This window comes from Clupea harengus, chromosome 9 (genome assembly GCF_900700415.2).
Source record: "Clupea harengus chromosome 9, Ch_v2.0.2, whole genome shotgun sequence".
In the NCBI taxonomy this organism is placed as follows: Eukaryota; Metazoa; Chordata; class Actinopteri; order Clupeiformes; family Clupeidae; genus Clupea; species Clupea harengus.
The window spans coordinates 18541398-18558743 of NC_045160.1; the positions used below are offsets into that span (position 1 = coordinate 18541398).

Sequence of the window (17346 nt, forward strand, 5' to 3'; positions counted from 1 at the left end):
AATGGGGGAACCTCACTTTGCGCTAGCCCCCTCCTTCTAGGGCCCTATATAAAGTAATTCACATTTCTGTAAAACGGGGGAGCAATGGCATACATCTCCAATAAACATCTGGCAATCTGGCTTGTCCTGACATGCATGTGTTTTCAACCTGTCATCAATAAGAGGTGCACTTTTATAGGTTCAGAGGAAACCTATAGTTTTTACTTGGATGGAGATGTCATTCTTGGGGGCTTGTTCCCATTGCATTTTCAACCTGATTCCACAGAGCAGTCTTTTGTCAAAAAGCCTGTACCATATGGATATAAGTTGTGAGTTAATAGTGATTTTGTTCCTTTCATCTACATATTGTATTGATTAATATCCTGAATTAGTAAAACTGAAAAAAAGCAATGACCCTAAATTGTAATTGCTCTGTTTTCCTCCTCATGCTTTTTTACATAGTAAAATGATTATTTCTGAATTTGTTCCAGGTTTAGCCCCAGGGCTTTGCGCTGGATGCGTACAATGGCCTTTGCTGTGCAGGAGATAAACCAACGACAGGACCTACTACCTCATCTGAAACTGGGATACCACATAAGAGATAGCTGTGACGATATTCCAGTTTCCTTGAAAAATACACTTCTCCTTGCAAATGGACAACCTGAAAAGGGCAGTGGCTCTACATGCCTGGACATTCACAGGAAAGTTTCACCTGTGATTGTTGGAGATGCAGGCTCAGGGGTGTCAATGGCTGTTTTACGGATTTTGGGCTCTTTTCACGTCCCCTTGGTGAGACATTTTCATGAAATTGTTAAATGACAATCACAATAGTTATTTTTTTTTCAATTATGGTAATAAAGGGATTAACTTTAATCTATATGTATATCTATAATCTATATTTCTATCATGTGAATTTTTATAGTTCTGTGCAAAACATCTTTCTTTGGTCTTTTTTTTTTATATCAGGTGAGCTACTTTGCTTCATGCAGTTGCCTGAGCAACCAAAAAGAGTTTCCTACTTTCATGAGGACAATGCCAAGTGATGCATTCCAGACAAAGGCTCTGGCCAGACTGGTCAGTCATTTCCACTGGACTTGGGTGGGAGTGATTGGTTTGGAGTCAGACTATGCCCGCTTTGCCATACAGCTCTTTCTCCAAGAAGCAGCCAGATATAATGTCTGTGCAGCCTATGTTCATTTTCTGTCTCTGCCACTAATCAAAGACGCTGTTGTGGAGCTGGTGAAGACTATGAAGAAGTCCTCTGCTAGAGTCGTCCTGAGTGTGTCTGGGGACACTGAGATGCGTGTGATTTTGACTGAGTGCAGACGGCAGAATGTCACCGATCTGCTTTGGATCGCCAGCGAGGCCTGGTCTACATCACAGTCACTGTGGACTGATTTTGAGGATCTGTTGCGGGGAACTGTGGGGTTTGCGATACGGAAAGGTGATATCCCAGGTCTGGGCATGTATCTCAATAGTCTGCACCCCTCCCAAGACCTGATTTCACATTTTATAGCAGAGTTCTGGGAAGAGACCTTCAACTGCAGGCTCAAGGGCTCGGTGAATACTCACACACATGCGGAGGAGGCTCAGAAGAGAGGCTCTTGTAGTGGACTTGAAGAGCTCAATGAGGTGTACTCTGTATACACAGACGTGTCCCAGCTCAGAGTCACCTATAATGTCTATAAGGCTGTGCACCTCATAGCTCATGCACTGCATGATATGAGCGTCTGTGTTCCCGGGAAAGGCCCCTTTTCCAATGGGACCTGTGGGAGTCTGGCACCCGTTCTGCCTTGGCAGGTGAGCAGGGTGTATTGTGAGGTAAACTAATGAACAGAACCAGTGTGTTTTTAGACTACAATGATAAATGGATACGGACATGGTTTAATCTAGGCCCGTTTGTATCTTCCTGGATCTGAATTTATTCATGCGTGATTGATATATGCTTGGTTCACACTGATCATTTTATCACTGTCCTACTTGTCTTTTTTTTCACTCAAGCTCCTTCACTATTTGAAACAAACAATGTTCACAACATTGGGTGAGGAAGTGAGATTTGATGAAAATGGAGACCCAATTGCTTCTTATGACCTCATGAACTGGCAAAAGACGCAGGATGGCTCATTGCACCTGATGAAAGTAGGATATTATGATGACTCTTTAGCTCAGGACCTCTTCATTAATGAATCCGCAGTGCAGTGGCACAAAGGCTTCCAGGTTTGTCAGCTATCCTCAGTATCAAAATGTTTTGCATTACAAATAACAATCATGTATTCTTCTCTACTGCTCATTTCAACATTTCAATATTTTACATTCTCATTTTGAGAACACAGTCCCTCATCAGTATTTTTGGGAGCACAATGATGATATGAGAATGTTTTATATTGTTTAATCTAAAGTAATTACATTTTTGTCAGTTAATTAACAATGTTTTATGTTTTAATTTTCCTGAATGTGATTCATGCTAACCATGCTCATTCCTATACCCTTGACTAAAAAGGTTTAATGAATATGTTATGTATGTTTTAAAGAACAGACATGCTTGCATTTGTCTGAATAGTATCTCTCTCTCCCACTACTTCACTCTCACGGATAGACACCAGTGTCAATATGTAGTGAAAGCTGTCTGCCAGGTTTTAGGAAAGCGATCAGGAAAGGCCAGCCCATTTGCTGTTTCGACTGCATCCCCTGTGCTGAAGGGGAGATTAGCAATGAAACAGGTATGTTTCCATACAGCACACAATTTCTGTTTTATTAGCTGTTTCTTGATCTTCAACCAAAACAATATGTTTTACATACATTCATATTTAAAAAAAAAAAAAAGTAACTTCTCTCTAAATATTTCACTTCTTCCCTTTACCCTTTCCTTCAGATTCAGTGGATTGTTTGAGATGTTCGGAGGACACATGGCCAAACCGAGCTCAGAATCACTGTATTCCAAAAACAATAGAATTTTTATCTTATCATGAAACCATGGGCATAGTTCTTTGGGTAGTCTCTGCATTTGGAGCCTTTGCTACGGTAGCTGTTTTGGGAGTGTTTGTTATTTACAGAAAAACACCCATGGTTCGAGCAAACAACATGGAACTCAGCTTCTTACTGCTTCTCTTTCTCTGTGCTTGCTTCCTGATTGGTCTGTCCTTTATTGGGGAGCCCACTGATTGGTTCTGCCAGATCCGATACACCGCATTTGGCATCAGCTTCGCTCTCTGTATCTCCTGCATTCTTGCTAAAACAGTCGTCGTAATGATGGCATTCAGGGGCAACCATCCTGGAAGTAATGTCATGAAGTGGTTTGGTCCAACCAAACAGAGAGCTAGTGTTATAGTATGCACTTCCATACAGGTACTCATATGCATTGTTTGGCTTACCACTCGGCCTCCTTATGCAGCACAAAACACCAGGTTCCTGAGTGCCAAGATTATCCTGGAGTGTGTTGTGGGGTCAGAAGTGGGCTTCTGGTGTGTGCTGGGCTACATTGGGCTTCTGGCCTGCATGTGCTTTTTAATGGCTTTTTTAGCTAGGAAACTCCCTGACAATTTCAATGAGGCCAAGTTCATCACATTTAGTATGCTTATTTTTTTTGCTGTTTGGATTACTTTTATTCCTGTATATGTTAGCACATCAGGAAAGTACACAGTAGCTGTTCATGTATTTGCCATTTTAGCCTCTGCTTTTGGCCTCCTATTTTGTATTTTTATCCCAAAATGCTACATCATCTTGTTTAAGCCTGAGAAAAACAGCAGACAGCACATGATGCGAAAATAAAGGAATGGCTTAGAGCAGGGGTGCCCACACTTTTTTGGCTTGTGATCTACTTTTAAAATGATCTACCACAAAACATGTTCATAAATAGAGACTATGCATGGCTAAAAAGTGTGGGGGGTGGGGCACACCGACACAGACACTTAAAGGAATCATGGTGATATTGGTGACATTATTTGAGATAGTTGCGGCCTAAAATTCTTGATTTCGAGGGAGCTTTTCCAAAAGGTTGAGTTATTTGTTGAAAAATAACTGATTAATAAACAAACATTCATTCATCAAGAACAAAAATAAATAACCTTGCCAATATGCTAAACAAAAGATTACCAGGACTACAAAACGTATTCACAACACAGTGCACCTGTTGGCATTACAGAAGGACCATCAGTATGACTGAATACAATGTTATGAATGTCTCAGCCTTCACATATGAGGGGAAAAAAACAGCCTGTGTCACTGTGATCTGTCTCATCATCTGACGTCCTGCCTGCGTTTCTGCCGTTCTCATTCTATGCGTATCAATCTGTTTTTCTATCCTTGTTTATTTATTTTATCCGTAAAGTTGTTGATGTTGTTCAATTACATATATTAATTTAAAGTCATCCAATTTCAAGTCATCCATTCTTCAACACTCGCTGCTACCTTATCTTCAAACAGAAAGTAACGTTAAATCTCCATGGCAACAGCTCTCAAGGGTTTGGATAATAATTGGATTTATTGCTTCCTTCATTATTCACAGCTAAATAACATAAGGCTTTTTATTTAGTTTAATACACGAAAAAGCTATATCTGTTCTATAAGAAAGGTAACCTTAAATGACTTCCGTTGTGATCTGGCGATTTATAGAAAAAAAAAAAAAAAAAACTTTATTTTAATTTAATTTTTTTTTTTTTTAAATGACACGATCTACCACCATAAGCTTTGCGATCGACGCATTGGGCACCCCTGGCTTAGAGGGTTGCATGAATGCACATCAGACACCATGCAGTTTAAAAAAATGCCATAAATCATGCCATGTCATGCATCTAGAAATGAATCATGATTTCCAAATGTTTGTTCAAGAGAAAATGTTCTGTGTATAAGATATTTCCTTTGAAGCGGCTGAACTGTTGTCAACTGTGCAATAAAGGTCACTCTGTTAACACTCCCCGTATTAATGAGATTTATTATCCAATTGAAAATAAATTGTTACAACATCATCAACAACACACACAAAGACAAACACATCAGATCCTAGACACATCATATCTTCCCTCATTCCATACCATATCACAATCTGCCATAGGCCTATACTGTATATCATATTGCCATGGTCCATATGTACATGTTCATCCCAGTTTGTTTTTTGCCTTGAGGCATACTACAACAAATATAGCTTATAATGGATTATTATACGGCTCTTCAGAATGTTCCAAAATGTTCCGTGGATTTGAATGGGCCACCCCAAAGTTCGCAGGTCCGTAATTTCTTGATATTCACCGCTGCGAAAAGCTATTGATCGCTGTCATTGGCAATGGGTTTTGTGCTTCTAATTCACATCTTTCATATCATTCCGCAAGTAGTCCGGTCATTTAACGTAACAGACTCATTGTTATTTGAAGTCAGCAAGTAATTGGTTGCTACGCAACACCTAAAACTTAAAAGTTCTATTTGCGTAAAGAACAATTTTTTCTTAGCGGAAATTACGAAACGGCAACAAAATCATTAAAAAGAGGTATTTCGGAGGAATGTCTTCTACCGTTTTGGAAAGTAACCGTATAATAAGCGGGATAATGTATGGTCCGGCGGTCATTATCTAAAAATAAATCCCTTCAGGACGAAACAAGACCCCTCCGCTGCGCGTCGGGCCTAACAACACCCTTAAACAGTACATTATTGACGATACAGTACTGCCTCGAGTACCTTATTGCTTAAATAATGACCGCCGGACTATACATTATCCCTTACATATTACTTCCTTTGAAATATTCCCACAGAAAAGGTGAAAAAGGCAGATAGCTTACATTAAATTTTTCTTTTACTGAAGTGCTCACTATCAACACCACAAGTGTGCCTACATATATTTTAGGCCCACACATATTACACTAGGAGATATGCATATTTCTACCTTTAATTTGTGTATCCCCGTTCAAAATAATGGATAATGGATAGTCTGCACTGTGGTTGATTTGACTGCTCTATTATGGAAAATGGTGGGGGAAGGCCCATTTTTAATGGGGAATATGTAATTTACTATGTATAATATGTAGTGCTGTCAAACGATTAAAATATTTTATCGCGATTAATCAAAATTAATCGCGATTAATCGCAAATTTTTATCTATTCTAAATGTCCCTTCGTTTATTTATTTTTTTCCATCATTTTATTTTCATTTTAATGCCCTTATCAACATGGAAAAGTGGATTGGCTTGCTTTATGCAAATGTTTTATTTTATTGAAAACCAACATTGCCAAACAGGGCGGTACAAAATAAAATTATAAAGTGCACATTTCAGGTAAACAAGGACTCAGCCCAGTTAAACCATGGCTTAATATTTTCTTTTTTTCAAGTTTGCTGGAAACATAGCAGTCAGGCCTCTTATTTCAGAAACAATGAACCGTAACAGTTAGGTTACCAATAAAAGGTAAGCCTACTACTTCTTTGCTTTCAGCCAGCTGCCTGTTGACATTTTCAGACAACAGTGACGCTGGCTTCTTTTGCACAACACCACTTTCCATTCAGAAGCTTTTTATCATCCATTTCGCCTTATCGCGCTCACCATTCACTCAAACCGTAACGTTAGCCTACTACACAGTTTGCGAGGCCAAAAAGAATGTTAATCTAAAAAAAAAAAAAAAAACGCGTTAATCTCGCGATAAAAAAAATAACGGCGTTAAAATGGGTTTGCGTTAACGCCGTTAATAACGCGTTAAACTGACAGCACTAATAATATGTAATACACTCTCAATTACATATGCGAGGCACACTAGCCTTTTTTATGTTTGTATGATGAATTAATCTGAAGAGCATGTGGACTAGTATGTAATTTACAAGCCTCCTTCTCAAATAAAACTCATATTTAGGCAGAAATAACAGAGATTATTTACTTCTAATCAAAACAAAAGTTAATTTGAAACATACAAGAGGCTTTAGTATATTCAGAAATAATGGTGATTTATATTTTTATGTCAAGAGGACACTGTACATTTTTAAAACAAACTGCTGTCTATCATCACATGCACCCAATAAGAACAGTTCCATCAAACACTCTATTTAGTTAGCCAATGTGCTATAAACAACCATATTTTATCACCTTTTAAAGTACTTTATTTTAAATAAAAGTAAAAGGCATGTTTGGGTTGGAGTTGATATGGATGTGGTAAAAAATTTAGATAATTATCAATGACTGCATCCTTCTTTTGTATGTTAAACCAACCCCATTAGCTAACTTGTTCATTGGCTACCATAGAAATCCAATGCAAGGCTTCCTGACTGATCTTCGAGAAAACAGAGAGAACACAGTTTAATTGTGAAGAATATCTATATTACATTTAAGTAAGTAACACAGTGGCCCAAATCACAGTCTACAATCTAATCAAAGCTCACTCTTAGGCACCTTCCCCATTACATGTTTTCTAGTGTTTTTCTCAGGTTGAAATATAATAACATAACATTTTGGGGCAAAAATACAAACAAGTAAGCCAAATGCAGAGGACAAAATGGCAAATATTTCAACCGCCACAGTATATTTGCCTGGTGAACTGACATATGCTGGAATGAATGCGATCCACACAGCACAGAATACAAGCATGCTGAAAGTAATTAATTTGGCCTCATTGAAATTATCTGGTAATTTTCTGGCTAAGAAAGCCAAAAGTAGACACATACCTGATAAAAGGCCTATGTACCCCAAGACAGCATAAAATGCTGTGTCTGACCCTGTGTTGCATTCAACAATAATCTTTCTGTTGTTATGCCTTTTTTGGGGATAGGGTGGTGTGATACTTAGCCAGAGTATGCAAATAAAAACTTGAACTGCAGTGCAGGAATATACAATTATCCTCTGCTGTACAGGTCCAAACTGAGTCACACCTGGCAAAGTGGCACGGAAAGCTGTAATCACAACTAATGTTTTCCCTAGAACACAGGAGATACAGAGGGCAAAGGTCACGCCAAATGCAGTGTGGCGCAACATGCAGGACCAGGCAGTGGGCTCAGCAATAAAGGTGAGAGGACAGAGGAAGCACAGGAAGAGGGAAAGCAGCAGGAGGGCACTCAGTTCTGAGTTATTTGCCCTCACTACTGGTGTGTGCCTGAACACAAGGAAAATCACTGTGGTTGCTAAAGTAAGAGAGGCCCCAACTAAAGACACAGCTGTCAGAATTATTCCCAACGTGTCCTCAAAGGACAGAACCTCAACGTATTTTAATATGCATCTGCTCCTCCTCTCATTGGACCAGTACTCCTCAGGACACAGGGTGCAGTCCAGTGCTCCTGGTTGACAAACATGAAAATCCCAATTTTTACACAGAATTACAAATATATCTATTGTGTCATCAGAAATGTCCTACTACATTTCTGTGTTGTGTGTTGCTGTTGTCATATGTGCAATGATCAATTACTGGATTCATTCATAAATAGGCTCTGATGATGATATTCTGTCAAAATAAATTAAACTCAAAAGCACAAGTTTAAAAAGGTTTAAAGGTTGTTGATTGTTGATTTTCCATGCCGATCATTTAACACAACTCCATTAATAGAATTCTGCTTCACCATTTTACTGGTGTTGCATGGCAACATAATAATCAAAACCTCCTGGTGTGAATGCAGTGTACCTGACTGATTAGTGATGGTGCCATCAGCACATGGAACACAGTCAAAACAGCAGCTGGGCCTTCCTTTAATGCGTGCTCTCCTCGTGCCAACAGGACATAGTTCTGAGCAAACAGCATGTGGAACCTGGCCATAAGACATCAGAGACCATGTACTTGAATGCTTGGATAAGAGGTATTATTTAGTTAGTTAGAACAGTAGCTTTCAAAATAATGCATTTTCCATACCACTTTCCCTGTACTCCATATAATGTTCTCATCCTGTATGGCAAGCTCATAGGCTGTATTTGCAGACGTGCTGAAATAGCCCACAGTGACATGCTGGACCTCACCCTGTTTTAGTTGCCAGTTGATGATATCGTAAGAGGGAGGAAGATCCCCATTTTTATCAAAGAACACAGTCTCTCCAAATACATCTACAAAGTTGACTTTTCTTAGCTGAGAGGTGACCTGAAAACAACAACATTTTGTCAATAAATCAGCAGGTATTAAGTAATATTCATGTTATTTGCACAAAATGAAATATGATTTCAAATAAGCTCACCAGCTTGGGGTTGATCTGTGACACATTTAAACACTTCTCTTGAGGAGAAGTTTGATTGCAAAATATCAGCTGATGTATGGCATGTGCAATAGTATACATGGCCTTGTAAACATTATAGGACACTCTCAGTTGTGTGACATCAAAAAAAGCACTTCTCAAATCAGGTGTTTCATCCCCTCTGCAGAGAGGACTTCTGGATGATACGCTGAAATGGTGAAATGGCTTACAACCTACAAGAGTTTCCCAAAAACTACCAACAAAAGCAGCTCCGCGATTAGAGTAGGGACTGATGTTGGTGAGAAAGTTGCGCAGTTTTGGAATTGCCATCTTGCGTACTGAAAAACCGATTGTGCCGGCAAAAGATTGAAACATCTCAGGAGTGGAAGGCCGAGCTGCTGTTACCCAGGCTTCACTTGCAATCCACTGGATTCCGGTAATGTTTTGTCTTACTATCTCCTTCATTACTGGATAGAGATCCGCCTCTGGCACAAAGGCAAGAATAACTCTTACAGTTGATGTTTTGATCAAGTGAACAACCTCAAGTATTTTACTCTGCGGGTTAGTGCGTGAAACAGTGCCTGTAAATGCAATGCAAACCCCAAGCTTCTTCACTTCTGAAATAAATGCTGACAGTCCATTTCTACCATAATCATTATCAGATTGTAAGGTTCCTATCCACTCCCATCCAAATCTTTTCACCAGAAAAGCCAAAGCCTTTGCTTGGTGATAGTCACTTGGTATTGTTCGGAAAAATGTTGGATATTTACTTTTGTCACTCAGGCAGGCACAAGTTGAGAAGTAGCTAACCTGCAAAAAATTCAGAGCACACATTAGTTTTATGACATACATGTTTGTAGTTCTGTACAAAGTAGAATGTGTACAGTACATGTGATCACAACAGCATACTGAAATAAAATAACTGAAATATCTCAGAAAATAATTATAATAATAACTAAATATTACCATCGGCAGGTTAAAAGGTCCAAATGTTCCAGCAAGAGCTATCGACTGTGATGACCCTGCCTCTGCTATTAATGCAGATATAGGAGACTGACACTGAGCAGTAGACCTGTCCCCATTTGCCTCACTCAACAGTGTTAGGGCGGCACGTAATGTGTTGGTTGGAGTAGAGCATGAATCAATTATCCTATAACCTAAAGAGATATTTGGAAGCAAAGTGCTATCGCTGTTTATTTCATTAATTGCAAAAATCATCACCTGGGTCCAACGAAAGGCACGCATGTCAAATCTGGGAAAACATAAGGTTATGTAAGTACATTTGTATTTTACATCATTATACAATATTTACCAATTCAAAATGAAATGTTTTGAATTCTCATGTCTTACCCTTTACATGGCACCTTTGGAGGCTCTTTCTCAAATGAGGCGTTAAAGTCATTTTGTTTGACATACACAGGGAAAATACCTCCAACCATAATATCTCCATCCTTTGCTAAACTAGGCATGCCAAATTCAGCCAGTAAGTTGCATGCAAAGCCTGACTGCAGCCAAAGTAGAAGGCATATTTGAGTTCCATGTGTAGACATGATCCTTCATCAGCTTCACAGTTATTTATGTGATGAGCTTTATTTCACATATACTTGTATTCCCTGAGATCATCCTGAAAGGAAGGGTTTCAATTGGATGCCGAAAATGGCATAGTCCCTTAAGGCACCACGTGTGGTAAGGTAAGGCAAGGCAAGTTTATTTACATAGCACATTTCAAAAACAAGCAAACTGAATAAATTAAAAAGTAAATATAAAAAGTTGAGTGCATTTGATCTGAGAACAGTTGGGTCTTACGGCTGACTCACACTATATGCGTTTGGAATGCGTTGATCCGTCAAGGTTGATGGACCACAATTCACTTTGAATGGGATGACGTCATCCGTTGCCAAACTGAATTGTGGCTCCGTTGCGTTGCGTGCGTTGCATGTGTTGCGTCGCGTGCCATGCGTTGCTTGTGGCGAAAGTTGAAAAATGTCAACTTTTTGAGAGGCAACGCATGCATCAGCCAATCAAATTGTCTTTCATGCATAACTGACAGCACAGGCACTAGCCAATCATATCGCGTTTATGCTACATCTAAAGAGTGCAAAGCTAAAAAAAAAAAGAAGATGGCGGACCAAACTCCGTAGATGGTCTTATTTGTACCTAAAAGTTGTTTCTTTTCCTTTTTTTTGCATAGATTTTTTAAAAGTTACCGAGAAATAGACAATATACAATGTAAAAACCCCGTTATTGTAACTGAAAAATACATCTGATAGGATTTGCGAGGTGTCTGAGCCACCTATCTAATGTTAGCATGCTACTACTCACAAGGTAAACAGCTTGCTAGTGGCGTGATTGGTTTGCTGACCTGTCAATCTCACTATAACGTCTCCGTTATCAACACAACCCCATGCGCCAGACTCCTCCTCCCTCATCTGTTGATCAACGCTTTCCAACGCATATACGGCTGGCTCACACTACATGCGTTGGAATGCGTTGATCAACGGATGACGGATCAACGCATATAGTGTGAGCTTGGCATTAGTGTGAGTCCGCCAGTAGGTCTAGATTTGAACCTGGCTACAGCTGAAACACCTTTGATTTCACCAGGAAGCTGTGGTAGCATGTGTAGTGTGGTGGATTCACCTATGGTTTTACGTCACCGCACTCATTTAGCTAGGGTGACCAGATTTCTGAGACAAAATCCGGGGACAATTTCAGTTCAGACACGTTAACACCTCCAAAACATGTCATGTTTTTGTCTTTGTAATCGAAAAACGGGGACACTGACTGGAACCTTATTCATAAAAGCAGTTTATCTTACTCTTGTTCTTGTAAATCGCAAGGGGAATGTCAAACAAAGAGTTTTCTTCTTAAAACTAATCACAAAGTGGCTGAAATGAAGAGTAGTAAAGGTAACAACCTTTTGCTAGATAATAAGAACCAATATCAGTGATAAGAACTTTGTTGACGTCATGCACAAGCTTCCTTGCAGTAGGCCTAACCTCTGTGTTTGGCTGATAAGTGACTGGTCTGCACGGATGGGTGACAAGTGTAGGTTTTTCCAGCATAGGCAACTGAATGCATTGTATTCCTATATTCTGTGTGAAAATTAGCTGGAACTATGAACATACAGATCAGGCCCATAGACTCCAGGATCTTTGGAATTGTTTTTTAGGTATTACTATACCAAAAGTGATTTAAGAAACAAACAAAAAGATTCAAAATACAATTTCAGTAAAAAATGTAATTAAATCCAAGCAATGTCAAGGTGAGGGAGGGAGATCTGAATAATCTAATAACCAGTTGACATATTTGTTGATAAAGAATAGGTGAAGTTAATGTGGGAAAAAGACATTTCATTAGTGTCTTTTAAGAGACCACCACAAGAACACATGTTTTTTTTTGTGTTTGTTTTTAAGTAATGTAGGCCTACCATTATTCTAGGCTACCTGTAATTGTCTATCTATGTAGCCTAAGCACAAGACTCATTTAAAGATTTTAGCACATTGAAACCCACTGCTTAAAATTGAACTGGTGAGACTGTTTTTGCTTCCACAGAACTATCAAAGTTCAAAGTACTTTACTGTCATCGTCACACAAACAACGAGACAGATGTAAGCGGGAAGCGCAACTGGATGTACGGAAAGTGAGTTCAAGGAGTATTTTCTTGCTTTCAAGTGGTTTAATTTATTGACAAGTTGCCAACTACCTCTCAATAGTACCCCAGACTAATGAAACTGAAATGTCATAGTACTGTAGTTAGTACCACTGCTAATGTTAAAAAGTTAACAAAGTTAGCAAGTAGAGCTGTGGCTGACACCTGACAGATAGCTGCTGCTTAACACTCACATTGTTGCAAATTTTAGATCATAGGCTACATACATATTATAGGTTAAATAATATATGACATAGATGATAAACAATGACACTTACAATAAACACTGTTCGCTAATCGCCTATCCCAATGCTATACTGTTGTTAGAGCCATAAATAAGATGTGTATTATTTCTGGAATAATATTATTTTGTATTACCTTGTTATTTTATAATGAATATCTCTGTAAAGTAGAGACTCTTATTTTGACACATTGTTTTGACCATGTGAAGAGAGCATGCTTAGTTAGAAGGAACAGAGAGGCACGGAGGTTCACAGTTTTTTGACCGTGCTAGCTTAATTGTGTTAAGACAGATATACAAGAATCATTTATTTATGTATGTACATGGATACCTGAATCTTTAAGAAGATAAAGACATTTACACTTTTAAGCTTTTGCACTCGTTCAATACTTTCCCAGAGTGCTTCAAAAGATGACACAGATATTGGATCTGCTGCCATTACACCTGTCTTGTGCTCGATTTGCCAGAGCTAGCTGGCTGAATGAATGAATGAATGGACGCGCTCTATCTCTGAATAAAAGAAAAGTAGAAGCTAAGGGCAAAGATTCTACCGCGCTGCATATTCCACCAATCAAAATACTACAAAGACAGGCATTCTAGAACATCTTTGAGCTCTGAGCTAGAGCTTGTGCCCCTGGCTGCTGGCTGGCTTGCTTGAGCCTGTGGCGTGTAGGCTACGCAACTAAACGTTTGGTCATTGTTTTCTTTCTTTCTTTTTTGAATTTGTATCCCGGGTCTGTTGTTGGTCACAGTGAAAACCGGGGACAGCTCCAGCCGGGGACAGGCCACCAAAAATGGGGACTGTCCCCGGAAACCGGGGACGTCTGTTCACCTTACATTTAGCCCACCTGATCAACAAACACCTAATTAGTGGCCACTGCCTGGGTGTGGCTATAAAGGCCTGGAAGTTTGCGGTGTCTTGAGTTTGTGAATCGCTACCTCCTGTGCAGTGTGACTTCCTGTTTCTCCCGCGGTAGGTTTTCTTTGCCTCTAAGCCAGTTGCGTTAAAGCCCTGCTTTTAGCAGGAAAAAGGATCAATTCAGTATGTTTCCAGCTACAGCTGTACAAAGGTTTGCACAATCACGGCACACAAGTAGCATGCTAAGCTAACGAAACCTGAACTAGAGACAATATGCTGCTAACACCTGGCTGTAAGGTAATGCTAACGGACAAAGCACAGCAAGTGAACTATCGCTAAATTCCTTACAAATCCTGGAATATCATGACACTAGTGGAACTTGTGTGGCAAGCTAGCCAACATAGCTATCACAATAACATTACAAAGAAGCTGAAACGAGAGCACTTATTACTAGCTTCGATGTCCAAGCGTGTTACAATAAGCTTGCTAACATCACTAATGATATGAGATGATACTTTGTTTATGACTGTGAGAAGATGAATACTCCCCCTCCTCACCGTGGCAAAAAGGGATGGTGCCCTTGAAGACTTTTTGGACTCCCCCACCATAAAGGTTGGATCTGGGCTCCCCTGCGTCAATGGTTGGACCTAATTAAGCCCAATTGGCTGTGCCCCATTTAAAGGGTGCCTCATTGTTATGTGGAAGCAGTGTTGCCAACTTAGCGACTTTGTCGCTATATCTGGCGACTTTCCAGACCCCCTTGGAGACTTTATTAGCAAAAAGCGACTAGCGACAAATCTAGCGACTTTTTTCTGTCATTATTATTGGATTATTGTGTCGACAAAGCACTGAAAAAGCATCTCACATATCCCTTTTGCAGTTCACATTACAACCGATCTCACGAGAGCTGAGTACAGTGAGGGCTGTCATCGTCTCCTCTCCACTCACACAGCGCCTGCGCGGCTAGTCTGACTAGATAGCAGCAAAATATTACAGCTTTGTATTCGTGGGCAAAATATTAGAACTTGTATTCGCGCGAAAATTGTACCTCTCCCAGAATTGCATAATGTGCGCATGTGCAGCTTATTTGCATATTATGCAAATTAGTTGATTGCGTCATCTAGCGACTTCTGGCGACTTTTGGGAGAGCTAACAGCTACTTTCCTTACAGAAAAGTTGGCAACACTGTGTGGAAGACAGGCTGAGAGACACACAACAGAGAGGCAGTGGAGAGGAATGATGAGAGGTAGTAGGGTAAAACACTTCCCTGTTGTGAGAAGGTGTATGTGTTTTCTGTCTAGTTGTGTGGACAGCGTTTGCCCTGTTTTATGCCTGTTCCTTTGTGCTTGTTCTGTGTGCCTTGTTTCTGTGCCTTGTGATGTGTTTAGTTCATGTGTTTATTTTCTGTGGCTAGCTATGTACTTAGCTTCGGGCTTAGTGCCTGGGCCTAGTTTGGGGCCTGGCTTGGGCCTTGAGCAGGTGCCGGTATTTAGGCCTAATCGGCCAAGCAGGTGCCCAGGGTGCCACGCACTTGAGTTCCTGGCGGTACGGCCTGACAGAGCATTCATACGTTTCCGTTGGAATGCGTTGATCCGTCAGAGTTGACGGATCTCCATTCACTTTGAATGGGGTGTCGTCATCCTTTGCCGAACTGAATTGTGGCTCCGTTCAGTTCGTCAAAAGGTTGACGTCACCCCATTCAAAGTGAATGGGGATCCGTCAACCCTGACGGATCAACGCATTCTAACGCGTTCGTGTGAAAGGTCTCTCAATGTTTTTGTTGGTTTATTTTGGGGGCACTGTGTTGGGGTTTATAGCCCCTTGTAAATAAATATATATATATATATTTTATGACAAAACCACCATCTCCTGCACTGTATTTCCCCTACACCACCAATTCCAGTCGCCACATCCCTAAAAGAACATGGGGTGACCGTCTGGTCCCTCACTGACACTAGCAAGTCAACAACTTTTTACATAGAGTCTGGTAATACATCAATGAAATGTAATGAAAATGATTTATTTTGCTGTGAATAATGAAGGAAGCAATGAATCCGATTATTTCCCAAACCCCTGAGAGCTGTTGCCATGTAGATTTAACATTACTTTCTGTTTGAAGATAAGGTAGCAGCTATTGTTGAAGAATGGATAACTTGAAATTGGACGACTTTAAATTAATATATGAAATTGAACAAAATAAACACCTATATGGATAAAATAAATCAACAAGGATAGCAAAACAGATTGATCTGCATAGAATGAGAACGGCAGAAACGCAGGAAGGACATCAGACAGACAGATCAGTGACACAGGCTGTTTTTTCCGTTATACGTGAAGGCTGAAACATTCATAACATAGTATTCAGTCTTACTGGTGGTCCTTTTGTAATACCAACAGGTGCACTTCGTTGTGGATAAGTAAAGCCTATGTACTGTTCCCGCTACGTGTTTTACACCACCAGTGCGTTAACGTAGGTAAACAGACAGCCAAACTCGAGTACACTACTTTATTGATTGTCAGGTGAAATTTATGAGTGAAACTGTAATACAGAAAATACTTAGAAGGTATACTAAACACATCAAGAATCAGAGCAACAACAGATTACAGCACAGCTGGCTAACAAGTGCTAACGTCAGCCATTAACGGCATTATGAATGAATAACGGTCATATCGCTATATTTTACTAATAATTAACACTAACACAGTTCATGGAAATAATATTTAGGTCACTTAACCATGTTTATCACAGTATGAAACAGTCAAAACACGTAGTCATTGTTTTCGAGGGTGTGAGGGAAAGCATAACACAAGGTTTACCATGAGCATAAGTAACTAGCATATGTTTCTAGATAACTGTCTAACAGCTGTTGCCATTCTCACGAGACGAAAATTTTAATGAAGTCCAATAATATACTTCTGTTCGTTTCTATAACAACAATACAAGCATACATTTGCTGGCCTAAATAAGCAGAGGGCAGAACAGCCTATTTTGCTAAATTTCTGTAGTCCTGGTAATCTTTTCTTTTGGCATGTTGGTAAGGTTATTTAGGGGGCCATTTATCAATGGTTTTGTTCTTTAATGAATGTTTGTTTATTAATTACTTATTTTTCAACCAATAACTCAATTATAATTACAAAGAGGGAAATTCGCAACTTTTTTATCGCAACTTTCACTTGCTCCCGCAATTTCATCGCAACAAACACCTAAAAAATACCGCAACTTTCATCGCAACTTTTTGGAAAAGCTCCCGCGAAATCAGGAGGCCGCAACTATCACAAAAAAGGCCCGCGAAATCCTGGGGGGACTGATTATATGTCCATTAACAACATAAAGAAGGGGTAACATAAGTCAAACCCAACACTATTTATTGACTGATCTTGAAAGTATTGGCTTACAAAAGCAAAATAAGTCATCACATAAAAAATTATTCAGTGTTAGTGCAAGAAGGGAACTGTGAAACACTGTGAAACCTATGAAAAGTGACAGTGGTATATGA

General features: G+C 39.6%; 3 protein-coding genes across 3 annotated transcripts; 2 read left to right on the forward strand and 1 right to left on the reverse strand.

Moving 5' to 3' along the window:
* Nucleotides 1-504: 504 nt before the first annotated feature.
* LOC105904796 (extracellular calcium-sensing receptor-like) lies at nt 505-1823 on the forward strand. Its single transcript, XM_031574173.2, has 3 exons — nt 505-768; nt 946-1539; nt 1576-1823. The coding sequence occupies exons 1-3, from the start codon at nt 505-507 to the stop codon at nt 1807-1809; spliced, it is 1092 nt and encodes a 363-aa protein (XP_031430033.2). The 3' UTR covers nt 1810-1823.
* A 615-nt stretch (nt 1824-2438) lies between these two features.
* On the forward strand, nt 2439-3752 carry LOC122133152 (extracellular calcium-sensing receptor-like). The gene has a single exon (XM_042708652.1). The coding sequence runs from the start codon at nt 2953-2955 to the stop codon at nt 3745-3747; it is 795 nt and encodes a 264-aa protein (XP_042564586.1). The 5' UTR covers nt 2439-2952; the 3' UTR covers nt 3748-3752.
* Nucleotides 3753-7139: 3387 nt separating this feature from the next.
* On the reverse strand, nt 7140-8698 carry LOC105904794 (vomeronasal type-2 receptor 26-like). The gene is made up of 2 exons (XM_031572874.2): nt 8560-8698; nt 7140-8218 (listed from the first exon to the last, which is right to left on the reverse strand). The coding sequence occupies exons 1-2, from the start codon at nt 8696-8698 to the stop codon at nt 7320-7322; spliced, it is 1038 nt and encodes a 345-aa protein (XP_031428734.1). The 3' UTR covers nt 7140-7319.
* Nucleotides 8699-17346: the final 8648 nt, after the last annotated feature.